Source organism: Malania oleifera, chromosome 13, assembly GCF_029873635.1.
Source record: "Malania oleifera isolate guangnan ecotype guangnan chromosome 13, ASM2987363v1, whole genome shotgun sequence".
Classification (NCBI taxonomy): Eukaryota; Viridiplantae; Streptophyta; class Magnoliopsida; order Santalales; family Ximeniaceae; genus Malania; species Malania oleifera.
This window is the reverse complement of record NC_080429.1, coordinates 31,199,844-31,212,380: the sequence shown is the minus strand read 5'-3', so window position 1 is coordinate 31,212,380 and position 12,537 is coordinate 31,199,844. Positions and strand designations below refer to the sequence as shown.

The 12,537-nt window shown below is 35.4% G+C and overlaps 1 protein-coding gene and 1 long non-coding RNA gene across 2 annotated transcripts; both read left to right on the top strand.

Annotated features, from left to right (window-relative positions):
* Positions 1-1,267: 1,267 nt before the first annotated feature.
* On the top strand, positions 1,268-2,873 carry LOC131146153 (uncharacterized). Its single transcript, XR_009134247.1, has 3 exons — positions 1,268-1,435; positions 1,515-1,578; positions 2,649-2,873. It is a non-coding gene; the product is annotated as an uncharacterized LOC131146153 (long non-coding RNA).
* A 3,597-nt stretch (positions 2,874-6,470) lies between these two features.
* LOC131145783 (uncharacterized) lies at positions 6,471-8,883 on the top strand. The gene is made up of 3 exons (XM_058094969.1): positions 6,471-6,977; positions 8,080-8,428; positions 8,531-8,883. Exons 1-3 carry the CDS (start codon positions 6,471-6,473, stop codon positions 8,881-8,883), a joined length of 1,209 nt encoding a protein of 402 aa, XP_057950952.1.
* Positions 8,884-12,537: the final 3,654 nt, after the last annotated feature.

Here is a 12,537-nt window from a genome sequence, read left to right as displayed (position 1 = left end):
TGCGATCTTTGAAGTAGATCAATTGATAATAACAAAATGGAGCTAAATGAACTAGATAAGTTAAGGCTTTAGACTTTCATGTGCTTTTTATTTAAAATGTCTTTAAAAATTAAATTAACTTTTAAAGTTCGTTTAGTTGTGAAATATAAGTTTAAATTTTTATTTTAGCTTTTCAAAAAGTTTTAAAAATTTGTTAATTTTTTTTCTAAATTCATACAAATCCAAATTTAAGCCTCAAAATCTATTATTCCAAATAGTCTTTTATGAATTTTGAAAAAATTTGCAAACAAGTGGTATTTTTGTGATTATTTTGAAATTTAGAATAGAAAATAAAAAAATTACTTAACACATTTAAACAAATTTTAATTTTTTTTTAAAATTTTTTTAATTTGAATTTTCAAAAATTTTAAAATTAGCCTCTTTTTTTTTAATGATTCTTTACAAAACTAAAAGGCCATTTGGTATCATTGTTAAAAATTGTAGAAACAAAAACAAGAAATGGAAAAAAACCAGAAATATAAAATAAAAACTAAAAATCAGCAACTTTTTTGGTTAACATTTATAAAACTAATACAAATTAAAAAATGCATCTTTCCATCTTTAGCTCAAATGATATTATAAAAATGTGATTAAAACAATAAAAGTACACATTAAAAAAATTACTATAATGAAAACTAAAAATTTCTATAATTATTTTACTTAGTTGTTTTACTTTCAAAATTTACTCTATGGTAAAAATTTTATTGAACATAACAATTGAAAAATAGTAAAAGTATTTTATATTTGACTTTATTATTATTTTGTAACATTTATGTATATTTTTCTTTTAATTATATTTAAATTCATATGATCATTTGATTTTAATTTTAATTTAGAAGTGTATAAAATGAATAATTAAATTTTTAAAAAATATTTCAAAATATTTAAATTTCTAGCCACGATTTATCAAAACAATTAAAAACCATAAATTTTAGTTTTCAATTTTTTGACAAACAATTGAAAATTGACAATTGAAACAAAAAAATTAACAATATAAATAAACATGTTTTTATAATATGTTTATTCGCATTGTAGCAAAAAACAAAAAATGACACTACAAATGTAGTAACCCGGCCCCAAAAAAAAAAAAAAAAAGATATTTTGGAGAAGATATTTTGAAAAGAGATATTTTGAGATATTTATATATAAATATCTTAGAGTAGATATTTATTTAGATTACTTAAGGGTTAAGTTAGGATTTGTTCTATAAATTCTCTTATTCTCTCTCATTCTCTCATTCTCTCTCTCTCTCTCTCTCTCTCTCTCTAAGATCCTTCGCCGTTCATCGTCCGTTTCCAAAAACGGAGGGTACTGCGTGGATCAGAAGAGGAAACTCTACACTTTTAGTGGATCAGATCGTCGTTTCGGAGAGTTTCGGATTTTCCCAAGAATCGAGGTAGGAATCTGATCCTAATTTTGATTGAATATTTGGATAGCAGTAGAAAACATAGTAAGGTTATGTTCTGTGGTTTTAGGTTTTCGGGATCTCGGGTTGTCGTTTTAGACCGTTTTCGTACGAAATTTCATTTCGAATATAAGGTAAGGGGAACTTGATTACAAAAGCTATTTTGGAAAATTAAACCACTAAAAAACTAGTTTATGTTATTATGTATGATTTAAATGCTTATTTGTGAAATTCTATCGAGTAGAAATGCCGGTTTGACGATTTTACGATTTTTGGTAAAAACGAGGATTTCGACGTGTGATCTCCAAATTTTACAAATATTGTTTATTTGTGTTTATACTATAGTAGGAGAGGCTCGAATCCTTTATTTATTCATTTAAACTATGTATATTGAATTTATATCCTTTAGCGGGTTTTTGTATTAAACTTGTGTGATATATGTTGATATGGGAATGAATGGATTTGCTATACTATTGATATAGAATATGGGAACGAAGTTCCAAATTTGTTATATTGATAATGTGAATAAACAGAGGCTGGTAATACACCGAGCTGCATCAGTAAACAAAGAAGGGTAACTGAGTGGAAAGACACCGATTTGAACCCAATGCAATTATGTGAATTTGTGAAAAATACTGGAAATGCGCAGGTTATCATATTTGTATAAATTGAATTTATGATATACGGAACCACAGCTTGAGAGTCCTGGGAGGATTGAAAAATACTTTCTTTGCAAGGTGAAATGACACCACTGTTATATGATATGACACGATATCGTAGCTAGATGTACACGTGCAACCACACGTACTAAACGATGTGGGTACCAAGATGGTCGGCTAGCAGGGTGAAACCATTGGCTGATATTGGGCCAATGGAGGCAGTCGGATTGTATGTAGGTACTCAGCAGTGTCTGCACGAACAGGGCATTGGATGAGTACCAGTGCACAACCTGAGCCACGGGGTAAAACTGGTTATAGGGATATTTTGCTGTTGGTCATCTGATAAATCATTAAATGGTCGAAAGACAGATGTGGGAATTTTGTAATATGAATGATGATATACCTGATGCATTACTGTATTGAAAATATTTGATTTATATTCTAGATGTTGAATGAAAATATGCATGTATGCAATCACACACTATTGTAACTCCTTCTTCCTTACTGAAAGGTGTCTCACCCTATCTTACACCCTTTGTTTTCAGGTCTGTCCGTGCGTCGGTCCTAGTAGATAAAGGGACTGGGGAGGTTATTTTGGTTAGTTTACGTAAGCATCTAAATTTTGTACTAAACTTGATGAAAGTCCTTTTTGGAGGGTTGTAATATGATGATTACTCTAAGTCCGAATGTATGTAAATTATGGATGTATTAGTGAACTCTGGTATAAGGCTAGTAGTAATTCCAATGGATGTTTATGTTTTTCTGCGACATTTACATCATGATTATGTATGATTTATACTCATATGTCCCTGTTTAGGGCCGGTTGTTTCCATATCTTGAACAGGTATAGGTATTTGATGTACGTGAGTGACACCTGAGTTCGTGTAAAGGGCTGGGTCGTTACAACAAAAAACTAAAAAAACCAAAAAAATGTTTCCTATAGCTATACATAATTTTAATGTACTTGAATTGATTTAGTTATGAGGACAAAATACGATCTCTCAGCAGAGAAGAAGACACTCAAACGTCTCAAGTCAAAAGTAGCATGTCAGGAAGATATACTGCTAAAGACTATGAAGATGCATAGGAATAGGAGGTTCAGAGTGCTCTCAGAGACATTGATGAGACAAAGGTTTTGTCAGACATAACTGAAGATATCCAGAATGCTCAAGACGAGTTGGATAAGCTTCTTCATCGTGAAAAATGGACAGAGAATGAAGTCTCAGAGATTCAAAAGAGAATCAATAAAAGGCTAAATGAGGTCGAAAACCTCAAAGCAAAGAAATCGGCCAATGCCGAAAAAATTCTTGCAAGAACCAGTAAGGGTTCAGTAAGAGGTGGAACTGCAGGAGCAAGATCATCAAGTTTTAGGGAAACAGTACCAGTAAGTTTTCCAGAAGTTTGCCCCTAAGAATGGAACCACACCCGTGGGAGCGAAAGAAGTTATCTTTTAAGGAAATGCTCCAAACCACGACAAAATAGCAGGAGTTTGTTTTAAATTATCTAGGAAGAATTCAAGAGGAATTCAGGAGGAATTCAAACCAAGGAAGAGTGTTCCAGAGGGAGTACCCCAGAACGAAACCATCCTTAGGCTTAATTGCGAGAAGGATCCCGCAGTTGCAATTGAAGATTGGGCTATGGATATTAGATATCATATCCTTAGCAGAGGAATTGAATCTTGGTCGGTGGAGCAAGCATATAAATTTGCAGTAGCCACACTAAGAGGAAATGCTAGAAATTTTTGGGAAATACTTCAAAGGAACTCAGACGTGAGTACCATCATTATTAACACCATCAAAACTCCAGATGAAGTAATTGCTATCATAGCTGATTTCCTCAAACAGGAGTTTGTAGGATATTCCCTAGTTGATAGAGGGGACAAACTTGTTGAGAAGGCTAGGATGGCTCTCACAAAGATTCAGATCTGTGACGTGTTACTTTGAAGAGTTTCTTTGTGAATACCAGTATTGGTATTACAAGCTCGGACCACAAGATCAAGTGTATGCAAAGGAAGTTTTTATCAACAAATTACCTGGTAGTTGGCCAGAAGTGGTAAAACAAGCTGTTAAGCAGAGACTAGAGAGAGATACAGAAGTATCAGATACTCTTGGAGTTAGAGCAGAAACAGTAAGGCAAATGATAAGATTTTATTGTATGCAAAGGCATGTGTTTCAGGATGTAAAGAACATGCCTTATATGAATTCAGACTGTTGTCCCAAGATAAGTGGGGTAGCAGGAAGATATGGATGTAACTAGAAACCAACTAAATACTCAGAACGAGTAAAAACTAGTTGTGTTGATGGAGTTTTCCATAAGAAAAAGATATCCAAAGTCAAAGGAAAGACTTGGAAGAAATATGGGAAGAGAAAGAGCTCTAAAAAAGGGCAGAAATACCCAGAAAAAAGATATCTAAGACCCAATAGGGTAAGAGAAGATGTTAAGGAATCGTTCAAGAAGAAGTATGGATGATATCCTAAATGTCCACAAGGAAAATCCTTGGAAAATTGTGATTGTTGTTGGTTTTGTGGCAAGAAGGGCCATAAGGCTAATAATTGTCTAGAAGCAGAAAAAAGGAAGGGTAGCCTCAAAAGTATTTTGATGGAGAACACTTCAGAATTACTTTATGTACCGATTTGGGGGGAGGAAATAGACTCAGATGATGAGAGTGTTTATTCTATTTTCTCATAATACTCCGAATCAGGAGATGAAGAAGAAGAGGAAGGTTCAGAGGAAGAATCTCCTTATAATATCAAGCTAGTTAAGACTAGCCATGATAAGAGCAACACCAGAACTAGTTTCTCTAGTAAGAGAAGAAGAAGATCTGATGCAAAATGCAGAAACTTAAATTCCTTCAAAAAGTAGGGATTGTCGGGAATGGAGGATTCCTCGAGCTAGTTGGGCCGAAGCATACCAGACCTCTTGGATACCTTACAAAGAGACAGTAAAGGTAATAGAAAAAGAGGTAACAGCAAAAGTATCCAGTACGGATGCCGGGACATTTATAGTTCCATTGTTAACCACACAAGAAGTCCAGAAAGCAATGGATAAGAAGGCAAGATATGTCCACTATGGAATCATCCAAGTTGGAATTGATCCCTTAGTAAGAAAAGGACAAGATCTTCCTATTCTCATTGCAGTTATGGATGGAAGTATTGGAAATTTTGGTAGATCCTTGATAGGAGGAGCAAGAGCTAACTTGCATTCAGGAGCAACCTGGATAAAAGTTATACCAGATTTACATGTTGACCTCCAAGACAATAGTGTGGAGAAAACTCTATAAATTAGAGGTAATATGCGTGACTGGTAGAATATGTTAAAATGTAGCCCAGACAGGAGGTGCATAAGAATTATTGCTAGATTGTATTTAAAGTTCTATAATACGGGGAAACCAGCCCTCAGAAGGGGAGTTAGTAGATTCACTCAACTCTTCGAGACAAATCAAGAGGAATTAGTCAGAGGATTACAACCTGAAGTTGTAAATCCAAGAGCACTAAGTTGGCCTCAGATTTGGGTAACCCCAAGAACAGAAGAAAGATTAAAAAATCTTTTGCCAGAGTCCGTAAGACAAGAGGCAAATAGATTAATCATCACAGAACCTCTAAGTGATTATACTCCTAGTAGAGCAAGTATATCTAGAGAGGAAGATATTAATTCAGAAATTAGGTCAGAAGGATCTGGACCATTTGAATTAAGACCATTAAGCAGCAGAAGGGTAGTTGGTCAGAGAACCATAAGAATCCCTATTTATGTAGATGAAGATGAAGACCAGTCTCATATAGCATATATGGGAGCATCCATTTTAAGCGCCAAATTTAAAGAATGGGCAATACGAGTTAACATTTCTATCGAGAAGATAGAATGCACAGCCCTCATTGACACTGGGTGTACATGGTCTTGTACTAGGATTAGATTTCCAGAAGTGACTTGGGAATCAGAAAATCTTAGTTATAATTGGTAACAGTGCTATTCTCCATATAGGAGAAGTTGCTAGAAATGTAAAAATCAGGATGAATGACAAAGAATATGAGGAGCAAATTCTTGGCCTAATTCTAGAATTACCAGACGATTTCCTTTTGGGAAGTAAATTCCTTAGAGAATATTAGCCGTTTACGATATTCTCAGAAGGAATTATCCTAGATAATCATTTCATTCCGAAGCCCTCAGGTACTACTGTAAAGAATTACATGTTAGTGGAGGAAGGAAAATCGGGAAAGAAATCTAATTATCAAGAGAAACTTGATAATTAGAAAGAATTGATATCAATAAGTATTCTAAAGGTAAATCAGTCATCTGAAGAAGAAGAAAGCATTCTTGAAGAAATCAAGAAGATGCTTTCAGAAAATTGGTCGGAGATATGACAGAAAGCCATGCTAGAAACAGATATTGTGCTTAAAAATCCCGATACAGTTATCAGGAGTAAAGGGATAAGTTATCGAAATGAGATGATAAAGGAATTTGAGAAACAAATTCCAGAATTGTTAAATTTGGGGCTTATTAGGCACAGTACGAGTGAGCATAGAAGTGCAGCATTCATGGTAACAAATCATGCTGAACAAGTACGAGGAAAATCCAGAATGGTTATTGATTACAGAGATTTGAATAGAGAAACAAGAGATGATGGGTATAATTTACCTAATCAAGAATCTCTTAGAAATAGAATAAGAAGGGAGAAGCCCTCAGTTTATTCTAAATTCGATCTCAAATCAGGGTACTGGCAGATAAAGGTCAAAGAAAAAGCAGTAGTTCTTACAGCCTTCACAATGCCCATTGGGCTTTTCGAATGGCTGGTTATGCCATTTGGATTGAAGAATGCCCTAAGAATTTTCCAGAGAAGGATGGACAAAGTGTTTGGAGGAATGACTGGATTTGTTGCAGTATACATCGATGATGTTTTAGTATTTAGTAAAAATACTAAGGATCATTTATAACATTTGAGGCGGGTGACACAAGTGTTCAAAAGAGAAGGAATGGTTCTTTCAGAAAGAAAAACCATTTTGATGCAAACTCAGATAGAATTTTTAGGATTAAAAATTCGAGGTAATGAAGAGGAGCTTCAACCACATATAGCAGAAAGGCTACATGAATTTCCTGATGAATTCAAAGATAGAAGGCAATGTCAATGCTTTCAAGGAGTATTGAATTACATTAGAAAATTCATAAAGGATTTGGTAGAAAACGCAGCACCAATTTAGAAAAAGGTTTCAGTAAAGAATCCTTAGAATTGGATTTCGGAGGATACTGAAGTCGTTAAAGTCTTAAAGAAAGAAGCCAAAAATGTGCCAAAATTAGAATATCTAGACGGAACAAAATTCTATATAATTCTGGAAACCGATGCTTCAGACAGAGCATGGGGGTGTGTTTTAAAGATCAGGAAGATCGATAAAACAGAACATCTTAGCAAATACTGGAGTGGATGTTTTAATGGAGTAGAGCTCAATTACCCAGTTCATGAAAAAGAGTTATTGGCAATCCTTAAAGGAATTAGGGCTAATGAACTTTTCTTGGGTAAATCATTTATTGTTGGAACAGATGGTTCTTATGTAAAGTATTTCATGGGAATTAAGTTAAAACGATGCACTCAAGCAAGATTGGTTAGGTGGAGGAATGAGTTACAATACTATTCCTTTAATGTAGAACATATTAAGGGAAAAAATAATATTATTGCTGATACTCTAACCAAATACTTAAATTCTTGCAGAAGAGATGGTGAGCAGTAGCAGCAGCAGTAGCAGTCATATCAGACACCCAATTTGTTAAGAAAGGCATAAGGCGGCAGATTGCCCAGTTGCCAGATTTGTTGACAAACAAAGGCAAGCATCTTTCAAATCCAAAAAGGAAGAAGAAAAAGAAAAAGGTGTTTCTCATAAGAGAGGACAACCAGTTCCAGTTTAGGAACAGATGAAGAGAGGGAGTTCATCCAGGAGGGATGAGAGACCCAGTAACAAAAGCCACATTCAGTGCTTTGTTTGCAACCAGTTCGGTCACTACAGCACTCAGTGTACCCAGAATCCTAGATCAAGGAAAGGGAGAGGAGAAAAAATACAGAAAAATGAAGAGATCACGATCAATAGAAGTTTTCTAGAAACCAGAAAGGATAAGGAAACAGCTGAAGTCGAAGCAGTCAATATTGATTTGGTTCTTGAAGATTTTCTGTTAAGAACTCCAGAAATTTCAAAAGGAAAAAGGTTTTTGCTAAAAGGGATAATTAATAATCCAACAATTCCAGCAAATACACCCTTTTCAGTCTATCTTTGGGAAATAGTAGAAATTTTGGAAGAATTTGAATCCATCATTTTAGAATATTTCATAGTCATTAACAGGGAAAGTACATCCGAACTCATTCACCAGTAGATTAAGCTAAAGGTGGAGATGGACATTCGGCCTAAGAAATACAATTTCACTGCTAAAGCGATAATGGGTATTTCAGAATATCCTGAATTAAAGCAGTTTTGGATGAAGAGCAGATTGTGTATTCCGAAGCTACACATTCCCAGAAGCATTAAACCAGAACTTCTTATTGCAGTACAGAAGACTTTGAGGACGGGAGAAATCCAGTTTTTTGGTTTCAGTAAAACAGGGCAAGCTTTCCACTTTCTACCAGCAATGGTAAAATATGTGCTAAATTTTACCCATCCAAGACGGATTTGGTGGACTAGCTATATTGAACCAGTTGAGTTGAAAACAGGAAAAGTCTTGTTTTGGAATCTTTTTCCAGAGGATTGGAAAGAAGGAATCGTTTCAGATTTTTATGAAGAGGAACCAGATTGGGAGGATTTTTAGGAGCATAGAAAATTCTATGATTTGGTCCAAAATCTGTGGGGAATTTATTTGTTAGAAGCTAGGATGACATCAAACTGCATTTTCTTCTCAGATCATGAAATTCTGATTTCCATTGAAGGAAAGTTTCTGTAGAAATTCGAGGAAGCTAGTTTAGCAGAATTTGCGATTAATGCAAGAAATGTAATTAATCAGATTAAAGATTGGGAGCAACATCTTCTTTCAACCCAAGCCATGAAGAGCGATCTTCAGATAGTATTGGCGGAGTTGTCAAAAAAGGAGCACGATGAAGAAATCATTAGTACCCTAAAAGATCTCTAAAGAAGGACGAGATTTTTGCCAAGTATACAGATTAGATGATAGATCAGACACTCATCATATCTTAGGCCAGACTGAGCAGGCTACTCAAGAAGATCATATCCGACACCTATCCAGAAACATGTCATATCCCAGGCCTCGCCGAAAGGACGATTCAACGGGTCATATCCTGTGTATTTAGTCAAAAGTAGCTTTATTAAAGTTGTTTGCTTTATTAAAGTTGTGTCGGTATTTTGTTTTATTTTGAAAGGATGAGTAAGCAAGCTATGTGTTGTCCTCCTCTTTTATTAAAGTTGCTTTTACTTTATGTCAAAGTAGGTTTTGCTTTAATTTTATGTCAAGCGTCTGCTTTTGAGAAAGCGAGTTTGTGCTTATCCATTAGCGATTGCTTGCCTATTTAAGGGAACTATGACCCTTATGTTCGGAGAGGGAAAGTTAGAAAGCATTAAGACAAGTTTATTCAATTCAAGAAATCTCTCTCTTCAAATCTTTGTTTCTATTCCAAACACTAGAGTGTGACAGTTGAAGTTCTAAGGAAGCCCAAGGAAGCTCGTCAGAAGGAGAGCTCGTAGAGGTTCCATATAGACCCCAAGCATACTAGTGGGAGACGAAAGATTAACTGTTTCAGCTTCGAACAGGGTTGTAGAAAGAAATCAGGAAGAGGTAATAAATTTGTTATTAATCAATTTTCCTTTCCCCCTTGGTCACTCTAATCTTAATTTTTTAGACCAGTAAGGATTCGCGAGAAATTGGTATCAGAGCCTGGTCTGTAGCTCGAGGCATCCTCCATTCCTGACAATCCCTACTTTCTGAAGGAATTTCAATTTCTGCATTCTGCACTAAATCTTCTTCTTCTCCTGCTAGAGAAACTAGTTCTGGTGCTACTCTTATCATGGCTAGTAATAACTGACTTAGCTTGATATTATAAGGAGATTCTTCCTCTGAACCTTCCTCTTCTTCTTCATCTCCTGATTTAGAGTATTCTGAGAAAATAGAATAAACACTCTCATCATCTGAGTCTATTTCCTCCCCCCAAATCGGTTCATAAAGCAGTTCTGAAGTGTTCTCCATCAAAATACTTTTGAGGCTACCCTTCCTTTTTTCTGCTTTTGGACAATTAGTAGCCTTATGGCCCTTCTTGCCACAAAACCAACAGCAATCACAATTTTCCAAGGATTTTCCTTATGGACATTTAGGATATCGTCCATACTTCTTCTTTAACGATTCCTTGACATCTTCTCTTATCCTACTGGATCTAAGATATCTTTTTTTCTGGGTATTTCTGCCCTTTTTTAAAGCTCTTTCTCTTCCCATATTTCTTCCAAGTCTTTCCTTTGACTTTGGATATCTTTTTCTTATGGCAAACTCCATCAACACAACTAGTTTTTACTCATTCTTAGTATTTAGTTGGTTTCTAGTTATATCCATATCTTCCTGCTACCTCACTTATCTTGGGACAACAGTCTGAATTCATATAAGGCATGTTCCTTACATCCTGAAACATATGCCTCTACATACAATAAAGTCTTATCATTTGCCTTACTGTTTCTGCTCTGACTCCAAGAGTATCTGATACTTCTGTATCTCTCTTTAGTCTCTGCTTAACAGCTTGTTTTACCACTTCTGGCCAACTACCGGGTAATTTGTTGATAAAAACTTCCTTTGCATACGCTTGATCTTGTGGTCCGACCTTGTAATACCAATACTGGTATTCGCAAAGAAACTCTTCAAAGTAACACATGTCACAGATCTGAATCTTTGTGAGAGCCATCCTGGCCTTCTCAACAAGTTCGTCCCCTCTATCAACTAGCGAATATCCTACAAACTCCTGTTTGAGGAAATCAGCTATGATAGCAATTACTTCATCTGGAGTTTTGATGGTGTTAACAATGATGGTACTCACGTCTGAGTTCCTTTGAAGTATTTCCCAAAAATCTCCAGCATTTCCTCTTAGCGTGGCTACTGCAAATTTATATGCTTGCTCCACCAACCAAGATTCAATTCCTCTACTAAGGATATTATATCTAATATCCATAACCCAATCATCAATTGCAACTACGGGATCCTTCTCACAATTAAGCCTAAGGATGGTTCCGTTCTGGGGTACTCCCTTTGGAACACTCTTCCTTGGTCTAAATTCCTCCTGAATTCTTCCTGGATAATTTAAAACAAACTCCTGCTATTTTGCCGTGGTTTGGAGCATTTCCTTGAAAGATAACTTCTTTCGCTCTCACGGGTGTGGTTCCATTCTTAGGGGCAAACTTCTGGAAAACTTACTGGTACTGTTTCCCTAAAACTTGATGATCCTGCTCCTGCAGTTCCACCTCTTACTGAACCTTTACTGGTTCTTGCAAGAATTTTTTCGACATTGGCCGATTTCTTAGCCTTGAGGTTTTCTACCTCATTTAGCCTTTTATTGATTCTCTTCTAAATCTCTGAGACTTCATTCTCTGTCCATTTTTCACGATGAAGAAGCTTATCCAATTCATCCCGAGCATTCTGGATATCTTCAGTTATGTCTGACAAAACCTTTGTCTCATCAATGTCTCTGAGAGCACTTTGAACCTCCTGTTCCTGTGCATCTTCATAGTCTTTAGCGGTATATCTTCCTGACATGCTACTTTTGACTTGAGACGTTTAAGTGTCTTCTTCTTTGCTAAGAGATCGTATTTTGTCCTCATAACTTTTCATTATTTCTTTAATTTTATTCGTGATGGACTGGCCATGCTTCATTTTTTAAGATGAATGAGATTTGGCCTTCTAATTCTGATCCTAGAGTTCTGTGAAGCTGTTATAACTGCCACTCACACTGCCTAATTTTAGATTGATAAAAACTAATTTGTCTTTTAATCTCTATTAGTTGTGATTCTAGACCTTTTTTAACTCTTTTTAGATCTACAACAATAGGATCTGATTCCAAGTTGGCTTTAGAAGTATCTAGTTTGAAGTATTTTTCTCTCCAAACTTCTTTTATTAAATTTTCATAAAATCTTATATTTGATTTTAATGAAACCTTCTAATAGAAAAGTGACCCTTGTTTTCTATCTCTTCTGCCGATCATAATACCATATTTCTCTTCCTTAGAAATACTAATATTAGGGACCAGGCTCTGATACCAATTTCACTATATTATACATTATTCTTTCAACTCTAATTTCAGCATTTTCACATCAGACCACATGTCACGACTTTGACAATTGGACAAAAGAAAAGTAATTTGAAACCGTTAATCAAAATCAGACGGCAGAAGTCGAGGCTCCATAGAGTATATCCGTGCGGTGTATAAGCTCCTGATCTTGATTTTGAGGTCACAAAGGAACAATGGGCGACGAACAGGGA

Bases quoted from the DNA above. Each gene is read 5' to 3' on its own strand.
- LOC131145783 (XM_058094969.1), top strand. From the start codon at position 6,471: ATGCTAGAAACAGATATTGTGCTTAAAAATCCCGATACAGTTATCAGG. The intron at 6,978-8,079 runs GTATACATCGAT...GTTTGCAACCAG, and splicing joins GAATGACTGGATTTGTTGCA to TTCGGTCACTACAGCACTCA. The intron at 8,429-8,530 runs GTACATCCGAAC...TGGGTATTTCAG, and splicing joins CATAGTCATTAACAGGGAAA to AATATCCTGAATTAAAGCAG.